The sequence below is a fragment of the Triturus cristatus genome, chromosome 4_2 (assembly GCF_964204655.1).
Source record: "Triturus cristatus chromosome 4_2, aTriCri1.1, whole genome shotgun sequence".
NCBI classification, from domain to species: domain Eukaryota; kingdom Metazoa; phylum Chordata; class Amphibia; order Caudata; family Salamandridae; genus Triturus; species Triturus cristatus.
In genome coordinates this window covers 860,494,442-860,518,182 of record NC_140586.1, presented here as the reverse complement: position 1 = coordinate 860,518,182, position 23,741 = coordinate 860,494,442, and the positions used below count along the sequence as shown (strand labels likewise).

Genomic DNA, 23,741 nt, shown 5'->3' with positions numbered 1-23,741 from the left:
CTCCAGGACCTCTTGAGCACCTCTACTCGCTGCCATGGACCGTGTGGTGACACACGCCCAATCCGGCATACCCAACATCTCCAGGTGAGCACTCCGCTTTACCTTAGCCCAAGGTGAGCTCTCCAAATCGTTCCCCAACAGACAGTCTACAGGCATGGCGGGCCTCACAGCTACCTGAAGAGTACGAGAGACCCCCCCCCCCACTCAAAGGGAACCTGAGCTACCTTGCAGTGACTCTCTGTGTTGTCAGCGGCAACAACTGGATAGAATGCTCCTGGGACCACCTGCTCTTGAGACACCAGGTGACACTTGACAGCAGTCACACTGGCTCCTGTATCTCTCAGAGCTTCCACCCTACGGCTATTGATGGTCACCCACTGCCTGTATTTCTTAGTGTTATCAGGCAGCTGGGTTTGGGGGACCATCTCACAGTCTCCTAATGAGACAAGGGACATCTCTCCGGGACCCCACCCACCTTGGACTGCCATCTCCTCCCCCAAGGCTACACTAGCCATCTGCCGGGGTGGAGCACCAGTGGGTGCTGGTTTACCATACAAAGGACACTTTAAATCAGAGGCAAAATGCCCCATGGTACCACACTTGTAACATTTTAGGGGCCCCTTCTGAACAGGGGGACCTGTTGGGGCCCCGGTCGGCTTCTGGGATGAGGGAGGCTGAGAACCTTTCCCTTGGTTCCCTTGGGGATTACTTTGGGGCCTTCTTGGGAACTCCCTCTGTTTACCCTTGTCCCCCCCACTCTTCTGCTGGGGACCCTGCCCACCTTTAGCGGAGTCTCCCACTGGACCCTTGTGGACCCTGGTACTGACCCAGCGGTCCGCCTCCTTAGCAAGCTTTCTAGGGTTAGTCAGCCTACCATCAATCAGGTGCTGGCGTAGCTCAGGAAAACAATTACTGGACAAGTGCTCCCATGCCATTAAATCAAGAAGCCCTTGAAAATCATCAACCTTGCTACCCTTCACCCAATCATCCAGTACTCTGCAAAAAAAGTTACATACTCAACATGCGTACTGTTTGGAATTTTTGTGCAACCCCTGAACCTTTGCCTATACAACTCAGGGGTCAACCCATACCTAGCCATCAAAGCATCCTTCATATGGGGATAAGAATTATAAACATCTGAAGGCAAGTCTAGCAGTGTGTCCCGCCCCTCACTCAGGAACCGTCCCCACAACCCCGCTCCCCAATCCTTCTCGGGGACCCGGTGCGAAGACATGGCTACCTCATAGGCTTTGAACCACTGCCCTATGTCATCATTTAAAAAACATTCCTTTACCACATCTTTTGGTATGTACACCCTTGATTCTACCTGCACTGGCGGTGTGCTGCCACCAGAGGGAGTGAGTTCTAAACTCCTAGCCTTCCGCTCTATCTCCCTCAACTTTGTTTCATGCTCCAGTTGAATTCTTCTCTCTTCCAGAGCCATCTTTTTGCTTTCCAACTCCCCACTCAATTTTGCCATCTTCATTTCATGTGCTTGGGTTTCTTTCCTGTCCGCCAACTCCTCTGGCGACAGGCCTCTGCCAAAACTCTGGACGCTTACTGCTGGTTCAATTTTGTCTGCCTCCTCATGTGATCTGGACTCAATCCAGGCCCTCAGCGCCTTTTGGAATTGGGATTTGTTTCTGCACCCAGTCGGGGAAACTCCAAACTTTCTGCAGAAGCCCTTCAGCTGGGCTAATGTGTAGTCCTCTAATTTTTCCTCTTCCCATTCTACTCCTCCAAGGTCAGAGATCACAGATGCTGCCTTTTCCACAACGACTGAACCAGGCATGACTTAAAAAACTGGAGTATGTAGCTGCGTTATGGTCTGAACTCACTAAGTGGTGTTCACCAATCACTGTACATGAATCACAAATGCAAATACAGGATCCTCACCGCTGACCACCAATGTTAGAATTGGGGATCTCTGGTTGGCACAGGTAGGTATTTGTGACAAGCAGGGACCCTATCCTCTAGTCAGGGTAAGGGGTTACACTCCTAAAACAACCCCTGCCCACCCTCTAGGTAGCTTGGCGCGAGGAGACAAGGCTTATCTCAGAGCATTATAGGTTAAGCACTTGTGACCACATACAGTAACCCAGTGACAACACCACAAATGGACACCACACTAGATTTATATCAAAAATAGTGATCTTTTATATAAAAGCTTAGCACAAGACTAAATAACGACAAAAATGACATACACAGTTCAAGAATATGATTGTAGAAAGAGTTCTTAGGTTAGCGACAAAATCATTCACCTTAGCGTCCGTTTTAACCCACAGTACCTTATGATGCGATAAAAAGTTCCTAGCGGCACTTCAGCGTTGAAAATCAAGGTGTAGCTTATCCAGTAGAAATTTACTTGCTAAGGCACAATGCGACAAAATTCGGCCCGCTAACGAGCGGGGCGACAATTTCACCAGCGGTTATCTTGGTTGGGTCTGCGACGATTTTCGCAGCGATAAAATTACTCACGCTAACGAGCGGTGCGATGATCTTGGCTTGTTCTGCGACGATTTCACACAGCAGCAGCAGGCTCTGCGATGAAGTTTGCAGCGATAGAATTCTGCCCGCTAACAGGCGGAGCGCGGATCTTGGGCTGGTAGCGATCAAATTCGGTCTGCTAACGAGCGGCGCGATGATTTTCCCAGCGCTGATCGGGCTCAGCGGCAGCAGGCTCTGCGACGATGTCCTCAGCGATACAATTCTGCACGCTAACGAGCGGTGCGACAGAAATTTTCTCGCTAAGCCGGCTGTGCGTGAAAAAGTGGAGATCTTTGATTTCTTTCTTCTTGGCCAGCTTCCCAACAGCAGGCACAGCTCCCAGAGGCCCCAAAACTGGTTCCAACACTCTAGGAGGGGCAGAACTCACACAGCAGAGTTCATGGGGAACCTGGGGGTGAAGTTCTTTTGTTCCTGGGACTTCTTAACAGGAGGCCAGCTCTACTCAGGCCCTTGGAGATCTTTTAAAGCACAAGTTGAAATAAAGTCTTTGTAGACTTTCTCCTCTCCTTCAGCAGCAAGGCAACCACTGCGGGCCAATCCCCCAGGTCAGGGACAGTACTCCTCCTTACAGCTTTCCCAGTTCCTTCTCCTCAGGCAGAGGTTCTTCTTGTCAAGCAGGATCTAATTTCTTGGGAGCAGGGTCCCAATACTTATACCCCTAATTCCTTTGTTCCTCTGGGGTAGAGGGGCCTTTGCCCAGTCCAAACCAGTTCCTGAGCACTTTGTTGACATGACTCTGACTTTCTATTCAGGGTGCAGGGCAGAGACATCAGCCGCTCCACTGGAGGTGGAGCCAGGATTGTGGTGGCAGAGCACAGCCCTATTCAGAGTCCAGGTGCACTCCTCCCACCCATCTGGATGTCAATCTCTCTATTCACCACCAGGCTACCTAGCCCTGCCCCTCTGGGTTTCCCCAGCCCTGTCACTCACACAAACCAGACAGGCAGATACACATCATAGCAGAGGCGGGCGGAAATGGTTAGGCAAGCAAATACCAAGGGGGCAGATTTATGTTAGACATGCGCCACTTTTACGCCGCTGTTGCGTCACTTTTGTGACGCAGCGGCGGCGTAAACCCTGAGCCCTATTTACATCGTGACGCATCTATGGAGATGCGTCACGGTGTAAAGCCCTGCGCCACATTAAATCTGCGTCAGGTTTAATGTATGCAGGGTGTGCGTTCTATCGGAAAAAGCCTCGGAAAAGTGACGCAGTGAAATCTACAAGATTTCACTGAGTCACTTTTCCGACGCTGCTGCGTCAAAACCCTGCGCCTGTTTGAAGGCGTAAGGCATGACGCAGCATGTTTGGTATGGGCAGCCCCTAAACATTGCTGGAGTTGCGTCGTGCTTGCGACACGACTCCAGCAATGCGCCGCCCTTACGCCACCAGGAAACATAAATCTGCCCCCAACTTTCTAAAAGTAGCATTTGCAAACACAGAATATTAAAATAAACTTTACTAAACGATGTATTTTATTATTCTGAGTTCAGGCATACTAAACTCGAATTTCTACCATGTTCCCTGGGTCTGTTAGGATCATAGAATGCAACAATTCTAACAGCCTATTCTGTCCTATGGCGAACAGGTAGCCTTACAATAGTGAAAAACGAAAATGGCTGTAATTCACTATTAGGACATGCCACACACATCAGGGCTTGGCCTACCTTATGCTTACAATGCACCCTGCCCTTGGGCCTACCACAGGGGTGACTAATATGAAGTTAAGGGAAGGTTTAGGGACTGGCAAGTGGGTGCACTTGCCCAGTCAGCATGACAGTACCAGACTGCATGCAGGTTCTGCAATGGCAGACCATAGACACATTTTACCAGGCCGCTTCTGTGGGTGGCACAACCAGTGCTGCAAGCCCACCAGCAGCATTTGTATTTACAAGCCCTGGGCACTCCTGGTGCACTTTACTGGGGTCTGACAGTAAACCAAATAAGCCAATCATGGAATCCAACCAACATATACATTTTAAATTAGGGAGCACTTGCACTGTGGCACTGGTTGGCAGTGGCACAGTGCTCTGAGCAGCTAACACCAGCAAAACACATGAGGCACAGCGACAAAAAGTGGAAGGGAGACTCACGCCAAGGTGCCAGGTCTAACAGCTATTAATCATTTCCGAGTGTAGATTTACACCAAACTTTTATGCACGTCTCCATTTTGAATATCTCCAGGCACCGGACTGGATCCACAAACGTTTCCTGTTCTCCGCTGCTAGTAGGTGGCACTGGCTCCATCTTGGAACCCGAAGCAGAACAGGTGTGATGTCACTGGATCCATATAGTGCCACTCTAGCGCACTGGCATAATTTACCCTTTTTCTCGCTGATCTGGAACGGCTCTCTGTGACTGTTTTCACATTTTCAGTGTGTTGACACTTTTTTTTGCCAAATATTCTAAGAACCTAGGGATGTCTCCACCGAATAATCAGGTTTCAAGCCCTACCACTCTTCCCCCAGGTCTGTCTATGGGCCTGGGGCCAAAACACACCTCAAAGTTGTGCTACAGTTGTGACCTCCTGCACACCAAGGCCATCAATGATGTGTGAGTCCAAACGTTTTATGGAAAGTGCTCGTGACAAGCATTGGATCGAAATCCTCCTCAAAGTTGCATTCCCCTCCTTCATTTAAATCCTCAAAAGAATGGAAAAGAAAGCAGAAGAGAAGAAGAAGGACAATGGCACTCGTTGATGCATTTCACGATCTGATGGTGGGTCGCATCGACGCACCCCACCCCAGCGAAATCCTCCTCAGTGCCTGAGCTCTTCGACATCAGGCCACATGACCAGCAGTGACACCTACTCCCTTGCCCAGTTGTGACCACTGTGGCACTTCCCCCGTACAGCTTCTTCTATTTCCCTTATTCAGACCTGTGATGCTTCTCTGTTTTTATTATGTACCTAGATTTAGACTCTTTTATAGTTTTCATAGAAAGTGTGACGTTTTAAAGAAGTGCGTGGAAATGTTGACAAAATGCCCACTTACAGTCAAGGCTGACATAACATCATGTACACTCACTGCCCATGATGATGCTGGCATGCTTTAGTTGTATTTTTTTTAGATACATATAATCACTATGGGGCATATTATCAAGACAGGAGATAAAATTATCACCGCTTTAGCGGCTGAAAACTGCATCCCCCAAACACCCAGGAGGACCAGCCAGAGACCCAGGGAAAGGGCAAGGAGAAGAAGAAGAGGAAGACCTGGTTCAATCAGCAGAAAAACCAGGTCCTGATTGCGGATGTGACAAAAAACCAACAACTTTTTGTCAGCTCCACAGTGTCATTGGAAACAAAAAATGCAATATGGCAGTCCATCGCAGCCAAGGTGAATGCTCTTGGAGCGGTGAGGAGGACAGTGGATGACTGCAAGAAGCGCTGGCATGATGCTAAGCGCAAGACAAAGCAAAAATTTGCAGCCAATCTGAAAGCAGCAATGCAGACTGGAGGTGGAAGTTCAGCGCCACAGGAGGAGCTGGATCCGTTGGAGGAACAGGTGTCCGCAGTCATTAGCGAGGAGATGGTGGTAGGAGTTCCAGGACAGGATACTGCTCAACATGACCAGACACAACAGCAACAGGGTGAGTAACAACCAGGGACTGGGGGGACAGTGGAAGATGGGCCCAATTGCACTAATGCACAATTAAATATATCGCAGTGCATACCCACAGTGACTGTGGATCATGTCCCGGATACCCTTAGCCCTGGTGGCATAGACACATGTCACCCTACTCAACCAAAACATATTGGTGGGCTCACAGAGCAAGAAATGTGCATAGAAAAATCTACCAAATATAGTCCAAGTATCATATCAGACCACAAAATAAGGGCTACATGAAAGAGCAAAGGGCCACATTAATTGGAGATACGACATGGTGTCAAAATGGTCCCCTTGCTTCAACACCACGCATATGCATGTTCCCGTATGTCTGAGCCGTGTCCAAGAATGTGCATGTGCATCAAGGGGGACACTACTGCACATACACAATCTTGCACACAACTCGTGTACAATGCTGCATGTGTGCTGATATTGGTGGGGGCATGACCCCTCATGCACATGATCAGTCACATACACAGTGCATCCTCATGTTTTGTGTCAGGGATATGTGGCCCTGTGCAGACGATTTGTATATGCGTGGTGTTGAGGCAAGTGTGCCATGTAGACATCCTGCCGCATCTCCAGTAAATGTGCCAGCCTGCTGGTACATGAGATGCAGTCCTGTGTACACCAAGTGAGAAAGCATCTAGTGATTCTGCATACCATAAACACATGCAATGTCACAACAAAGTGATCATGTAGCCTACTGGCAAAAATGTGCATATCTCACAAAATACACAAACAGCAGACTTCATTATAAATATGATGTAATACAATGAGCAGGGGGGCTATGCCAACAACATCACAGTGTGTGGACAATGCATATCAGGAATATGTCACCCAAATATGTACCACATTACTTGTCTGTGTGCCATACTCACAGAACAACAATGTCCCTGTCAAGAAGTATGACAACCTAAGTATGACTAAAAGCAGGGATAGCAAAGTAGCAATAAACAATGAAAACTAGCTAAATGGCACCCTCACCCCTTAGGTCAAATTACTCTCCTCCACTCTCAAGTGTACACATCTGCCATACAGAAAACACCATTCCACATCAGTACTGGTGCCCCAAAAATCACCCTGATAATACATTTTTTTACCCCAATTGACACCCTAAAACTCATATTTCACCCCAAATGACAGCCTAAAATTCATATTTCACCCTAAATGACACCCTAAAAAGCATCTCTGTACAGATGAGACATACTCACCATCAGATTAGAATTGTACTATTCTTACTACTTAACTGTTTAACTTTCACCTGTCAGAGTGATGTACTTATGCTGAGGATAAACATGCACACAGGGTATGTGTGTTGTTAAATTGCACATACTGTGTTTGGGTGCATTTAGCACAGATATGATTGCAATGGACTGTCACAATGTGACGTGCTCAGGTGAAGAAATTGATTATGATTCGGTTCCTTCGGGCAGTTCTGGCTGCAGAAACTGTGTGGTGTTCTGCACCTGCCTCATCTTCTTCATCATCCTCAGCATTGTCCGGTGCATCTGGCACTTGGATCCATGGGGCATCTGTGCGTACACATATATTGTGCAATACATAACATGTTATGATAATCTTGCACATTATTTAAAAGCCGTACAACAGTCTGCCACCTGTGATGTCAAGGTACTGGAAACGTGACTTTAGCACGCCAAATGTGCCCTCCAAAATGGCCCTGGTGCGTTCAAGGGCCACATTGTACTGCCTCTGGGCCTGGGTGTTGGTGGCTCGGAGGGGTGTCATCAGCCATGGGGAGAGTGCATATTATTATTATTATTATTAAGTATTTATAGAGTGCCTGGCTACCCTTAGGCATACCCGTGCTAGAGTCGGAAGGCAGGCTGATTATGGCGAATTTTAAAACAGCCAAGTCTTCAACTATTTACGAAAGGTAAGATGGTGTGGGGTGGAGCGCAATTGAAACAGGAGGGCGTGCTAGAGCTTGGCTGCATTATAGGAGAACATGCGGCCCCCGGATCGCTCTCTCTTCATTTTTGGGACCACTGCCAAAAATTGATCTGCAGACAGAAGGCGTCTCATTGGGTGGTAAAAAGCCACCAGAGATTGATTTATCTTGGGACCTGTTCCCCATAGCGTTTTATGAGTTATGCGCAAAGCTTTGAACTTGATCCGCTATGTTATTGGTATGCAGTGAAGTTTTTTTAACACAGGCTTCACTGACTCACCTTGGGGCACAGGCAAGAGCAGTCTAGCTGTACAGTTTTGTACCACCTGTATTTTCTTTATAGTGGCCTTTGTGGTACCCAAGTAAAGGGAATTCCCAGAGTACTATCACTCTTAGAGCCGGGACTGGGAGCAATGGGAGGATTTTCCTTAACATACTGATGATTCCGAAGCATGTTGCAGCTAGCTTAATTGCTTGGCTGTTGAAGTTAAGAGCTTGATCTAACCATACCCTTAAACTTTGTATCTGCTCTTTGGGGGTTGGTGGAGGGCCAAGGCATTTGGGCCAGCTTAATCCTGCTGCCTCTCTAGCCACCCCGGGGTGGTTGCTTAAAAGCATTAGCTCCGTCTTGTCTCCATTGAGTTTGAGACAAGACTGATCCATCCACAAGGCCACTGCTTCCATGCATGCTTCAATATTGATCCGTGACTTCTTAGGGTGCTTTAGGGCTACCACCAATTGAGTATCATCCGCGTAGGTGATAATTTGAATCCCATAAGGTAGGACTAATTCGGCAAGTGGTTTAAGATATATATTAAAAAGAGTGGGACTCAATGACGAGCCCTGGGGGACTCCGCACGAGAGCTGTAAACATTTAGAAGTGCACTCCCCCTCGAACACCTGAAATATTCTATCCTTCAAGAAAGATTTGATCCATAACAGGGCCTTGCCAGAGACTCCGACCAATCTGAGCCTGTCAATCAGAATGTTATAATTGTCAGTGTCAAATGCGTAGCTCAGGTCCAATAAGATGACCGCCACTGTCCCTCCCTGATCAAGAATTTTTCTGGATTCCTCCATAACTGCTAATAAAGCTGTCTCAGTTCCATGGTTTGGGCGGAAGCCTGTTTGGGTGGAATACAGAAGAGATTGGTTCTCCAGGTGCTCTGAGAGGAGTTTATTTACATATTTTTCCAGTATTTTACTGGTCCTGGGAAGTAGAGAGACCGGTCGATAATTGCTCCACACCTCTGGGTCGAGGGTAGGTTTTTTCAGGAGGGCCTTTATCATGGCGTGTTTCCATGTCTGCGGTACCTGTCCACTCGCTAGCGAGGAGTTTAAAACCTCCAACAAGACCGGGAGAACAGTTCCTCCTACCTTACAGAGTTTTTGGAGGGGCACGGGATCGAGGGGGGAGCCTGATTTGACCTGGGCGAAGAGTTGTGATAGTATGGTCATGTCCAAACATGGAAAGACTTCCAGGCTGGGAGCACTACTGCTCACGAGGTCTATATTCTGATCCCTCTTGACCATACTTCTACTTTGAGGGAATGGATTATTAATCACCTGAAAAATATAAAGGAGAGATGTTTCAATTAGTAGTTATGCATGCTGTGTTGGCAGTGTTTATAGTTTTGTGGTGTGTGATTTGTGCTACTTTGGAATTCAGCTTAGCCATGTGTAGCTTCTGACAATTGACCTGCATCAATGCGAATTACATTGCCTCACAGCTGCTCGTCCCTCCCCCGAGCCTATTTTATTGTGTGCGCTGCACTATTGCATCACTGGCACTCCAAGGGCGCACCCAAGTCAAGGCCATCTGCACATGTCTGCGAGCCTAACACGGACAGCAGCAGGGACCCGGCATCTCCTTCCATCTGGCGCTACAACTCACCCGCCCTCCTCATACTCAACGCCAGGCGAACATAAAACTGCCAATAGGCCACACCAGCCATGACTCAAGTCCAGTTCTGCTGCTGCTGCCGCCAGACCTTCACCACCTCCCAACACCTGCACTTTCAGATCCAGGCCTGCCACAAAGCAACACTCAGTGGCACCCTCACCTGCAGTGCCCACAGTGGACGGGATGCTTTGCCCGCACCATCAACATCATCACACACCACGCCATCTACTCCATCGACTATGTACTAATTCCTGAGCTGAGTCTACACCGCACATGCCACAGCAACTCCAAATACATTACCCTCTGGCAATAGCTTGCTAATATTCGACTGACCCAACTCTTCACCACACTGAGCCACAAGACAGGGCACACCCTTGACCACAACTTCGCATGTGGGAAAACCTTCAACTTCCTCAACACCACTCAACACCCATGGAGTGACCACCACTGCGTACACTTCCTCGTTGAGAAACCCCAAACCACCAAATCCCACAGCTGGTGCAACACAAAGTTACTGGAGCTGAGTCACTGAGGAGCTGCTACACTCCACCATCAACGGCAACACCCACACCGCTGCTGCCAACACTAACAGCGGTGCCCGGGATTTCCACACATGTATCTCCAACTGCACATACACACTTGCAACACTATGCAACTCCAACATACAGCGTGCAAGAAATGCCACCTCGGTTGCCACCAACCTCCAAGATGACAGATGCATCTGCAGACGCCTGGAGAAGAACTGGAGCAACATGAAGGAAGCCTTTAGACATCACCACCTACAAGGTCAACCAGCTCATACTCTCCCTCACCAAGGCGCCCACACACACCAGACTGGGCTTCCAGGAGGATTGCAGCAAGTTGCAACATGGGTGATCAGCAGCTGGGTGGTGCTGTATGCAGAGGAGACATCAGTCCTCATCCTCGTAACCACATCATCAGCATGTGGCAACACCTGGTGGGCCACCGCCTTCGACAGCCCCCCCAACAACAACTCTAGGTACCTAGCCATCGTACTCAACTCCTCCCTCTCCATGAATCAACAGGTCTACGCAGTGGCCTACAGCTGCTTCGACACCCTCTGCATCCTCCATGAGACCTTCACATGGATCCCCCTCCCCCGTCAGGTAAAACAGTCAGCCAAGCAGTCATTACCATCAGGTTGGAGAACGGAAACGCACTATATGCCCACATAGTCAGCTCTGTGCTATGCAAACACCAGACTGAACAGCACACCACATCCACACTTGGCCTTGTGTCCATACTTTCCTTATAGGTCAAGTCCCTCCATCGAATGTACTTGGTACCACCTCGCCCAGCATTTGTAAATGTGTGGCGGAGCGGCAATGCCTTTGTGGATGTTTAGTATACAATGCTAGCCCCAGTTACCACAGTTACTTGTGTTGTTGTGTCTGGTAGGTGGGTATGTTAATTGACATGTTGTATGTGTGATTGCTATGTGTGCATTGGCACAATTGTGAGTTCCATGATTGTGGAGTTGAGGTGTGTGGTGTGTTAAGTTAATACTTACCAACAAGCAGTGCATTTTCATATGTGCCATCCTGAAATCGCTGGTTGATGATGGACTGAGGGAAGATGTAGGAATCATGCACACTCCCTAGGAACTTGGCTATGACATTGGTGAACATGCCCCGGTGGTCCACTATTGTTTGCACATTGATGGAATGTGTGTGCTTTCTGTTGCAGTATATGTGTGCAGTGTCCTCAGAGGGCACAAGTAGGACATGTGTTCAATCAATTGCCCCCAATACCTGCGGGAAGCCAGCTATGGCATAAAAGCCTTGCTTGATCTCAAGCTGTTCCTGTGCAGTGTTGGGGAAGTATAGGTGCTGGGGTATCAGGCTGATGATATCATCCAAGACAGTTGGGAGGAATATTGATAGGGTTGGCTGTGAGACTCCTTTGTCTGTGTAGGGATGTTGGTTATCCGCTGTGTTGGTGCCGTCAGCCTGTGGGCTCTCTGGGTCAGGATGCGGAGGATGGATGTCCTTTTGAGCCTGTAGTGGGCAATGACATCCTCTGGTGTTAGGTCTGTGAGGCTAAGTCGACGGCGATGGACCCGCTGTCTTCTTCGGAGCGGCCTCATGTTGGTCCTGGGGGAGGTGGCGGTGGTTGTTGTGGCCTTCTTGGAACGCCAAGCTGCAAGAGTAGTACCTCCATGGCATTAGCGGGTCTTCATATGAGACTCTGGGCTAGTATCCCTTTTATACTACTCTTTATCAGCATTTTTAAGGCCACCTTTTTTCTGATCTTAAGTCCCATCAGCTAACGGGCCTTAGCAGCTGTATTTTTTATCGCATCGCCGGTCCATGCGATCGTTGTTAATATCGCGAAGTGGGGTTTGTGTGCGTTTTTGCACAGGAACGCCTACATTGCATATCATTAGCGATGGTAATTGCTAACATCATTGGCAATGCTGGATGCGACTGCTAAGGCTAGAAAGCTGCCACTAACGGTGTTAGCGACGGCTTGTCAATACGGCGATGGAAATATCGCTGCATTAGCGACAGAAAAGTGCCCCTAACCAGCCGATAACTCCTTGTGAATATGCCTCCCAATTTCACTTGGAACACTCAGAATTTTACAACTTTCTCAAACTTAGATGTGACATTAGCACTTGTTTTCAAACTCAACAAATCAGGCCACCAAGTTCCAACTTTTACCGACTACTACGACCCAAGTCAACGAAAATAAACAAAAACATAACTCGTATTCGGCCACTCATTCCTCCATCCCTATAACAGAGTCTGACTTGAACAACATATGGAAATCAGTCACCTCACAAAAAATCTCTCCAGTCCTATCCCAAACGAAATACTGACTACACAAAGCCTACTGGACTCAATCTCACCTACACTCCCTAAAACCTTTAGAAAACCTGTTGAAACTGCAAAGAGGAGAAAGGTGACCTTGCTCACTTCATCCTTCACTGCAAATCACTGACCCACTTCTGGGATAAAGTTTTCTCATTTCTTTCAAAACTACTTAACTGTCAGCCTCAGGGAGAATTTTCTTTCCTCATCAAAGTATTCCTTGATCCCTGCCTCAAATGCCCTTCTGACTGCACCTCTTAGACCTCTTACTAACTTCAGCAACTGAAATAGTTATCTCTCACTGGAAAAGCACCCATAAGGCTTCCTTTCAAGCCTTACTTTAATGGATGTCACATATTAGAGGGGCAGGCAATAACACTCCCCCTGGAAGGCACAAGGTAGACCCATATGGTAAACCTTGGATAATCACTTCACCACCAATGAACCTCCATAGATATGCACATATTCACATTCTGCAACTGCCCTCCTCTGCCTACCCTCTCTCCCCACTAGCCTGTGAGAGACCCAATCGATCCTCTTCAGTCTTTAAGGCTGCAAAATACACTACCAGTTACACTATAAACTGCATTGCAAGCTATATTGCACGGTGCCTTACGCTACATATTGTTTTGACGGATCATTGATTGTTAAACATATATCAATTTTACTATAATCTACACTGTATGTGATGTTCTATCATGCCAAGATGGCAATTGCACTCTGCAATGACACGCTCACTGTAAACTACAAGATGAAATGGACTGTATGCAATATTATTTTAAGCATTGCAACATATGTAGGACAATGTGGTGTTTGAATCGAATCATTCATATGGTAACTGGCATGCCTCATGTGACACTATGAACAAATGACTTTGTATTCCTTGTTCCCCATCTATTGTTTACTTATTGTCTATTCATTCATTTATTAACAACCCCTTACCCGCTGTAATGTATTTTCTTCTGAAATTAATATAATCTTATTGAAATCAAACAGCACTTAGAAAAAGCTCTAGGATGTCATTATGAAAAATACTCAATAACCAGGATGGAGTTTTTCACATTGTTTTCAGTGATCAAGACATGCTTAACTGCATTTCTTTTTGCATTCTGTGTGGACACCATTTATATTGTATGCGACATTTTAAAATGCATGTCCTGTTTCTTAGTGCTAATTTGAGTGTGTTGTTATTTATGAAAGAGGGATTGGAGTTCCACTGGATCCTTGATTGGTACCAGTAAATACTTCCTGCTCAGTATTGCTCAGTGGGTTGTGTATGGGTTGCAGTTCAATTGGATTTCCATTTCATCTTGGTACATTGATACAGTCCTTGTGCCAGGAGTTTAGAAATCCGAACTCTGTTGCCCTGCAGTGGAGGGTCTAGAATATACCAGCCTGTCCTGGGGCCTGTTCCACTCCTTCCTCATCTATACTGATGCTGGCAAACTTGGAATTCCCAGGAAGCCATGATGGTGCTCTTCAGGTAGGTTGCTGTCCTCTCTGGTGTACCCCGGCCTCATGTGCCCGTTTTGGGGGGTCTATGTAGGTTTCTGCAGATGGGCCAGGGCTTTAAGTGGGCCGGGTCTGTCCGGGTCTGAGCACCGGCAGTTTGTTTTTGGGGCCCTCGAAACGGGTCTCTATCGGGCTCTATTTTCGTGGCTACTAAAGGTAGTCCGTTCTTTATTTTTTTTTTTTCGGACCCGTTTTGAGGGCCCAAAAAAAAACTGCCGGTGCTCAGACTCTGCCCACTGTTGCTGCACTCATGGGCGTAGGAAGTGTGGAGGATGCCGGGGATATATCCACCCCAGATTTTGGAGTGGGGGGACACGGGGGACAAGGGTGTGGGGGACGAGGGGACAAAGGAATTTCCCCTCTCCCTTCTGTTATCACAGGGCCATTAGCACGTGAAAGCGCTACCTAATGGCCCTGCACTTGACCTGCCTGGAGTCAGAGGCCACCCGCCCTCTGCCTTTTGTTATGCTGCAGGAAGGCTCAGCCGTTCTGGGAAGGGCAGAGAACGGAGAAAAAATAAACGCCGTCTCTTTTCCTTCATGGCAAGGACCGTGTCCACTACTCCTGATCTGCCTCTGGCGGCTGCCCTCCTCTCTTTATTCCTCCATCTCTTTCTGTCTCTGTCTCGCTCCTGCTTACGTGCTGATTTCAAGAGGCAGCTCTTAAGGTACTCTCTCTTGCCTCTCCTTTTCTTTATTTTTTCCCCTGTGAAATTGATCCAAAAAAGGCTGAACACTTTGGCTGTAAATGTCCTCATTTTCTGACCGTTTTCGATTGAAAAGAAAAACCTCGGAATGGAGAGAAAAAATAGTTAAATACCTAAATAAAGCAATACAGAGTGGACAGCAGACAGGCCAGACTGTTATTTACACCCACACACATTAGCGCCACTTTACAGAGTTTGCCAGTGAAAGCGCTAGTTTCTTTTTATCTTCTTTCTTTGAACAACATTGTTTTCCCAGGGTGGGTAAGTGCGCCATTCCTAAAGGGACTGCAATACCTGGTTGATGGGTAGAGTGGAAACGTTTAATATGATCGTTTCCAACTTTTTAATTATTTTAGCTTATAAAATGCGGCTCTGTGTTTGGGGATGTGGTCTTTTTTAAACCAAACTGCATACATTTTGAAAGGATATAAGCAATGGACATTGAAAGGGGTCCCTTCCTGGTCCAGTAGCCATGTCTTGAACTTTTCAGGCAAAATCACTTACTGATTTCTGAATAATGAGTTTAAAACCGTTAATGTAACCATGTTTTTTTCTGATTACAGTTCGCATGCTTTGCTTATTCATGCATTCCCTATGAGTGTTTGCTTTTTCCAGGGTGTTATTCCTTTTTTTTCAGGCAGCATTTTACTGTTGCTTAGTGCATAATTTGAATTTAGTCGCAGCACAATTGAGTTGTGCTGAAGGCAGTGCGAGTTTCTCTCAGTGGGGCAGTATGGTGTTCAGTGTGGGAGAGAATGTGGCACTCTGGCCAGAGCTGCTGAATTTGGAACTGGAGAACCATGTTCAGACCTTCATGACCAGTTCACCATACCACACTCCTGACAGAGCTTATTCCGATGCTACACCTTAGAAGGCCCGATAGACCTTAGAAGCCCAGGTGTCTTAGCACCCGCAGGTGGACCTGTCCACCACAATCCATACTGCAGTTCAATTCCAGTCTTACGGGCAGGCATATGAAGAAGCACATCCTAGATCGACAGTGAATCTGTCACTGAGGTCACAAGACCCTTGAGGACAGTCCACCTCACCCATTGGTACCTCCATTGGCCTTTTTCCAGCACTAGCAGTGCAACTTGCCAGGGGTTGGCAATGTAGGATTTGCATGCACACCAAACTTAGGGGGTGATTATAATGGCTGTGGGACCACCACGTCACCCCGTCAGTGGCGGTCCCACCGCCATTGGTGACTGCGTCACAGCCCGCCATATTACAATGGCGGGTGGTTACCTGGCGGTCGGACAGACCAACCACCACGCACCCGACGGGCTTCTTGAGCCCGCCGGTGTGGTGGAGGGGCTCGTGGTTCCTACAATGCTGGTGGTGCCTACCATGCACTGCAGCAGGGATTACGATGTCCCTTAGCCGCCAGCTTATCAATGGCGGTTCACCTGCCATGGAAATGCTGGCGAAAGGGACATTGGGGGCCCGTAGCAGGCCCCTTTACCCCTGGCCCTCAGACATGGGTCCTGGGGGGCATCTATGATGCCCCACAACATATCACTGAACCATGTGGCAGGCACCGATATATTTAACATGTTCCTTTTTTTTTACTTTGCGGCGGATGATGCAGCCAGCAGCACCTGCTGCAATGTAAAAGATAGGCACTGCGAACACCGTAGTGGCAGTCGCATTGTAATGCCTATCGTGGGGACCTTGAAGGCCAGCGGTCCCATTCCCCGATTCGATGGCGGTGGTACTGAAGTCCATTTGGACTGAGCTGAAAAAGGATAAGATTCATAAACTGTAATTTTACAAAAATTAATGTCACATCTAGCATGAATTGAATTTAACAAAAGAAAATTGTGTGTGTCCTCCTACTAAAATATTGACAGGAGTTAAAGTATATAATTATGGACTACAGCCATGTGACAGATAAAGGTCACAGTTAAGAAATCCTCAATTTATGTCATCTGGCCGTGTGTGAAAGAAAATGGAAAAATCTTCATGCCTATGGATAAAACTCAATGGTCCTCCATTTGAAACATTTGACCCAAAGCTGTATGTAAAGAGTTGGCTTGCAAAAGGTAGAAGGTCTGCTGAAGAAAATTGTTGTGAGAAACCCCAGCAAAACAAACACACTGAATATCTTCGAGGGTTTTGGGGAATCCTGCAATAGATTTCTAAGTAATATAAATATTCTTTACATGCTTTTTAAAGTGTTTGGTATTTTTATGGGTTATACTTAATAAATATACCTTTTTGCCTATTTTATTATCCTTTGCTGGATGCGACTTCATGATTTTCTTAAGCACACAGTGCTAGTTATTTTGATTTAGACCACGCCCCTACTCGGATAGGCCACGCCCCTTCAAGACATTAACCACGCCCCGTTTAGAGCACCCCCAGTTTTTTTTTCCCACTTAAAGCACTGAGATGGGCCTCCTCTCTGCACCATTCGACCGTAGAGTTACTCCTCAGGGAACACTTTCAGCAACAATTGAGCCCATCTCAGAGGCGGGCCCCCTTCATTGCTGCCATTACCAATGCCTTGCCTGGCGTCCCCACCACCAGTACCAACACCAATGCTGGTGCATCCTCAAAAACACCACTCAAAGGCCAATTCCCAGCCCCAACTGTCATCTGACTCATTGGCAAGTGGCATAGGCCTGCCGCAGGGGATCCTGCTTACCCTCAGCCCATCCCTCAGCAGAGAGTCCAGGTGTGCCAGCATCATCTTGCACTAAGCAAAATCTTGGCACATTCCCAATGGCAACCCCCGGACATGAAATTCAAAAACTTGGAGGTGCTGGGTAAAAAGGTGCTCTCGGCCTGCAGTTTGGCCCTGTGAAGGCAACCTGCCTGCTTACCAGGTATATCCAATCAAAAGGCCATTTTGCAGAGGTGGTGAAGGACAGGTAGGTTGCCTCTAGACAGATAATAATGATTGGGGGCACAGTGAATTCCATGCCTAGGGCTAAGCGCCCCTCCATTGCCCCGAGGAGGCCTGCAGAGCACCAATCTGACTTTTCCAGGGATGTGAAGGCGAGTGCCAAGGACTTGCCCTTTGATGTGGCTTGCCTGTTTGGGGACAAGGCTGACACGCGTTAGAGAGTTTTAAGGAAGGAAAACCTACTGCTCTAACCTTAGCATTCCAATTCTCAGCCGGGACTTCAGTCAATTCCACAAATGTCAGGATTTCTCTAATAGGTTTGCTTTTAGCCAGCGTCAGCCTTCCCAGTCATTCCAACAGTCAAATCAGCTTTTTCTTTAACAGGGGCAGAGGCAAAGGCTCCTCCCTCTCCTCCTCTCCTGAGCCAGCCGGAAAGTCGCTTTAGCCCCCCCCCCTTTCTTCAGGCCTAGAAAGACATGAACTCAGACCCGTCCCTCTTACAACCAATGGACGTGCCCTACCCTTCAAACAGGGGGCTCCCCGTCCAGATCCATACTCATGATTCCCTGCAGTCAGAGGGTCACCTTCAGCCTTGAAAGCCTTCCTCTCACTTCTGGAGCCAGCCTCTCCAGAAAGTGGTGTCTCCACCTTCTTTGTCAGGACGCTTTGAGGCTCTGAGCCCACGACCTAAGCCAGCATCACTTTTGTGAACCCAAAGGCAGATTTGTCAGAGCTCCTGTATTTTGTCACTGGCTCAACAAGGTAGTGTGGCGGGCCCTGCTAAGGGTTACACTGTGGTCCTGTCAGCATTTCCCTGTTTGGCAGGTCAGCCTTCCATGTTCAAATCCACGATCATGATCAGATTCTTAAAGGGACTCACATATGTGTTCACCTTCTCCTTCCGTGACGCCCCAACGGGATCTGAATTCTGTTTTGATCTTTATGATGTAGGCCCCTTTTTGAGCCCTTTCACAGTTGGCAGTTATGTTTACTTTCTTCAAGACTGTGTTTCTTGTGACCATTATCTCGTGAGAGGTGTCTTTGAACTGCAGGCAATGTGTGTCTGTCTCCCTTTTGCGTGGTTCTATCTGAACAACTGAACTTGAAGACTAAAGAGCTTTCCACGCGGAGCAGTCCTTGTGATCCCCTTCCATCTAGAGCCGTCATTGTGACCCCTTTCCATATGGGGTAGTCCTTGTGACCTCTTTCCATCTGGAGCCGTCATTGTGACCCTATTTCATACGAAGCAGTTCTTGTGACCCCCCCGCTTCCATGTGGTACAGTTCTTCTGACCCCTTTCCATCTAAAACAGTCGATGTGACCCATTTCCACCTGGAGCAGTTCTTGTGACCCCTTTCCATCTGGAGCAGTCCATGCGACTCCTTTCCATCTGGAGCAGTCCATGTGACCCCTTTCCATATGGTGCATTTCACGTGACCCCTTTCCATCTGGAGCAGTTCTTGTGACCTCTTTCCACCTGGAGCAGTCCTTGTGACCCCTTTTCATCTGGAGCAGTCCACGTCACCCCTTTCCATCTGGAGCATTCCATGTGACCCCTTTCCAATTGGAGCATTCCATGTGACCCCTTTCCACCTGGAGCATTCCTTGTGACCTCTTTCCACCTAGAGCAGTCCATGTAACCCCTTTCCACCTGGAGCAGTCCTTGTGACCCCTTTTCATCTGGAGCAGTCCATGTCACCCCTTTCCATCTGGAGCATTCCATGTGACCCCTTTCCAATTGGAGCATTCCATGTGACCCCTTTCCACCTGGAGCAGTCCATGTGACCCCTTTCCATCTGGAGCAGTTCTTGTGACCTCTTTCCATCTGGAGCAGTCCGTGTGACCCATTTCCACCTGGAGCAGTCCTTGTGACCCCTTTCCATATGGGGTAGTCCTTGTGACCTCTTTCCATCTGGAGCCTTCATTGTGACCCTATTTCATACAAAGCAGTTCTTGTGCCCCCCACCCTTCCATATGGTACAGTTCTTCTGACACCTTTCCATCTGGATCAGTCCATATGACCTATTTCCACCTGGAGCAGTCCTTGTGACCCCTCTCCATCTGGAGCAGTCCATGTGACCCATTGCCATCTGGAGCAGTTCTTATGACCTTTTTCCATCTGTAGCAGTCCATGTAACCTATTTCCATCTGGAGCAGTCCATTTGACTCCTTTCCATCTGGAGCAGTTCTGGTGACCTCTATCCATCTGGAGCAGTCCATGTGACCCCTTTCCACTTGGAGCAGTTCTTGTGACCTCTTTCCATCTAGAACAGTCCATGTGACCCCTTTCCACCTGGAGCAGTCTTTGTCACCCCTTTTCATCTGGAGCAGTCCTTGTGAACCCCTTTTCATCTGGAGCAGTTCTTGTGACTTCTTTCCATCTGGAGCAGTCCTTGTGACTCCTATCCACCTGGAGCAAATCTTGTGACCTCTTTCCATCTGGAGCAGTCCATGTGACCCCTTCCCACCTGGAGCAGTCCATGTGACCCATTTCCATCTGGGGCAGTCCATGCGACTCCTTACCATCTGAAGCAGTCCATGTGACCCCTTTCCACATGGAGCATTCCATGTGACCCCTTTCCACCTGGAGCAGTCCTTGTGACCCCTTTCCATCTGGATCAGTCCATCATCCTTCATGCCTTTTATCCCTGTCCCATCCCGCCAAGGAGGAGAAAAGCTTAACTATTACTGTAGATAATGTCATCTGGGCACACTCATGTTTAAGTTGCTATTAATCTCAAGTGCCACATTCACAGGCAGAAACCTGGGAGTTGGTTCCCTGGAACTATCTTATAGTTTGACATTCCAAGGTACAGGTAAATCACATGGTTTCCCTCGCCTTCACCCCAAAGTGGCTGTAAGATATGAAAAGGCTTATAGATTTTGAGTATCAAAATGTATGTTAACAACTGTAATTTCTCTCAATATTTATTTTCAGGACTAAATTAAGTCGAAATAAAGGCGGTGTGGGGCACGTGAGAATCCCATTGCTTTCAGATCCAACGCATATAGTTTCTAAGATGTATGGGGTGCTGAAGCATGAAGACGGAGTGGCGTTCAGGTAAGGGAAATATGGGGTGTAAATCACCCAATCTAATCGTAGTATTTAATGTTTATTTTGGAATTTACACTCCATGAAGCATACACATAGAAAAACATTTCATATTAGAATGCAGTCAGACTTAGGTTAAAACATTAAAATCTGGCTCATACAAACTAAAATGCGTGTGTAAGGGTAGTCATTAAAAGATTCATTATCAGGCTTTGTCCTTCCTCCAGTCACTAATCTACTGAGGAGACTAGTGCAGAGTTCTGGATTGGACATGCTCAAAAGTGTTAGCACAGTCCTTAAGTCTTAACTCGCATCATAGACTAGCTACTGTATATCCTTTTTAGCCCAGGTAATTAGGTACTTACATAGGGGCCCATTCCCAGAACTAATCTGAGACAAAATCCTAAATTTACTACTTTTGCTATTCACAGAAGGCATTTAGTATAAGTTAAATTAGGATTTTGTCTTAAATTAGGATTTTGTCTTAAAACCCAAATTTATGTTAAACTTAAGTCTAACTTAAGTTTAACTTAAGTTTAACTTATGACAAAATCCTAATTTAAGACACAATCCTAATTTAAGACAAAATCCTAACTTTACTACTACTAAATGCCTTCTTTGAATACCAAAACTAGTACATTTAGGATTTTGTCTCAGATTAGTTCTGTGAATTGGCCCCAGAGTCTGTAAATTAAAATAATTATTACTTCTATATGTATTTCCTTTAAAATCTAATATAATCCATTAAAAACAACACACTATGTACCAACTACTCGCAATCTTGTACTTACTTCCCTGATGCTAAATATAGGACAGTAAATAGGTAAGTAAGTTATATACTGACAAATTCATAAAGTGCATCCTGTTTAGGTTTTTGTAAAAATTCTAATGAAAGTGAGTCTTACATCTGGGGAAAGCCTTCATCTACGGCTAGCAAACTTATTTAATAGGCTAAGCAATTTCTTCTTCCCCTAATAAATCTTGGGAAGGAGGGGGCTATGTCTGGTGTTCCACATTGTGTTCATCAAACACCCATAGCATCAGGATTTAAAATCTCAGGCCTTAAAGCAGTGGGTGCCCGGGAAAATGGACCCAAATATGGGGCCCATGGAACGAGACCAGAGGATTTCTTTGTGTCCCATTTGGAGATGCAACTTCAGTATTGATAGAGAATGTGGCACTGTAAAGGTGCTTTTCTTGTGATCCAATGTGCTGCATGGTTTCAACTGTAATTCGTCTTATTTTGGTAATTGCTTTACGTTTGGGGACTGCATTTGTTTTGTTTAAGTTTGATTTATGTTTTCTATCAATAAAAAGATTTATTAAAATAAAATAAAATCTCAGGCCTTTTTCCTTCCTTGCTAACCCAACTGCAAAAAAATATTTACTAAGGGTGTCCACTGTATAGACAGACGTGTCACTCTTCAGCACTATTAGGGCCTCTCTACCGACCCATTTATGTCTGTAATTGTTATAAGAAGGGCAAAAAAACAGGACATGGCTTATACTTTCTTCTGCTTGAAAGCAAAACATTGGACAGGAGCTAGCTAGATTAGAACACCTGCCAGGCTTCCACACAGATGTAAAAGGTCCTAGTTTAAGGGCGCCATAACGAAACTTCAAATACAAAGTTTTAGCCGATTGTTGTTGGTGGATGTCTAAGAATGCTTCATATGAGGGGCTATCTTTAATGAGCAAGAATTGGTTTGTCAGACTCTTGTGGGTTGCAGTTTGGTCAAGACTAGCTTGAATGAGTGGGGCGGTCCTGCACGGTTCGCGGAAGGTGTGTACAGCCCAGGGGCACGGGCGGTGGTGTATACTGAGGACGATGGTGCCAACCACAGAATACTTATGGAACAGGCTCCTTGTGTAATGAGAGAGAGGGGGGGGTGGCTGGCGGGCAAGGTGGGTGTGTTGACTGGTGCTGGCCTGTTTGTTTGGTTGTTTTATTTTGTGTCCAGAAGAAAACCAAAAATGCCAATAAAAAGGTTTTTAAAAAAAAAAAGACTAGCTTGAATGAACTCCCAGTAGCAAGATTTTAACTGCTTCCCGCAGGAAGTAGTCACCGATCTAGGCTCCAACCAAAAAGATCCAAGGCCCAGCTTTTCCACCCATGATTGGACATGTCTGAATCACGGAGAGGAAAGGCCTTTGTCAGATAACAACAATTACTCCAATGCATAGGATTTGAGTTCCTCCGTAGTCCAGATCCGTACACAGTATACTCAAGGCCTTAGCCAGGTAATTTATCCCACCCATTTAAACGCTACATCAAAGAACATAGGGGCATATTATCAAGACAGGCGATAAAATTATCGCTGCTTTAGCGGCAGAAAACTGCCACTAAAATGGCGATAATGGGCTTGATAATATGCTCTATGGAATTCCAATTGAAGCCCATGTTAGATGTGAAGGACATCTAACCTGAGCTTCAATTGGAATTCCATAGAGCATATTATCAAGCCCATTATCGCAGTTTTAGTGGCAGTTTTCTGCTGCTAAAGCGGCGATAATTTTATCGCCTGTCTTGATAATATGCCCCATAGATATTAAAAGGATACCTTTGGGCAGGTGGTGAGGAGAAAAGACACATTTATTTTCACTTGAAATGAGTGGGTCTGTGTTTGAATGGCCCTAAATTTCAGCGCCATATAAAACTGCTGATTGAGCCTTTAATTTGTATAGCTCAATAGCCGGAAGTAGGGCTCTAGAGGTGGTACCCTGATAGTTTTTTATAGATAACTGAAGCTTGGTGCTGGAGCATCACCCTTCTTTTCTGGATGTGGGGAGCCCAGGAGGCCTTGCTCGCCAGCATGACCCCCAAATATTCAAACCTAAGGGTACGCTCGACCATT

At 46.8% G+C, this 23,741-nt stretch overlaps 1 protein-coding gene across 1 annotated transcript in view; it reads left to right on the top strand.

Annotated features, from left to right (window-relative positions):
* Window positions 1-23,741, top strand: part of LOC146835267 (peroxiredoxin-like) — a 559,426-nt gene that overhangs the window by 328,020 nt on the left and 207,665 nt on the right. The window contains exon 9 of the mRNA XM_085602856.1: window positions 20,773-20,895. Coding sequence (XP_085458982.1) covers window positions 20,773-20,895 — 123 coding nt within the window. The remainder of the gene's footprint in view (window positions 1-20,772; window positions 20,896-23,741) is intronic.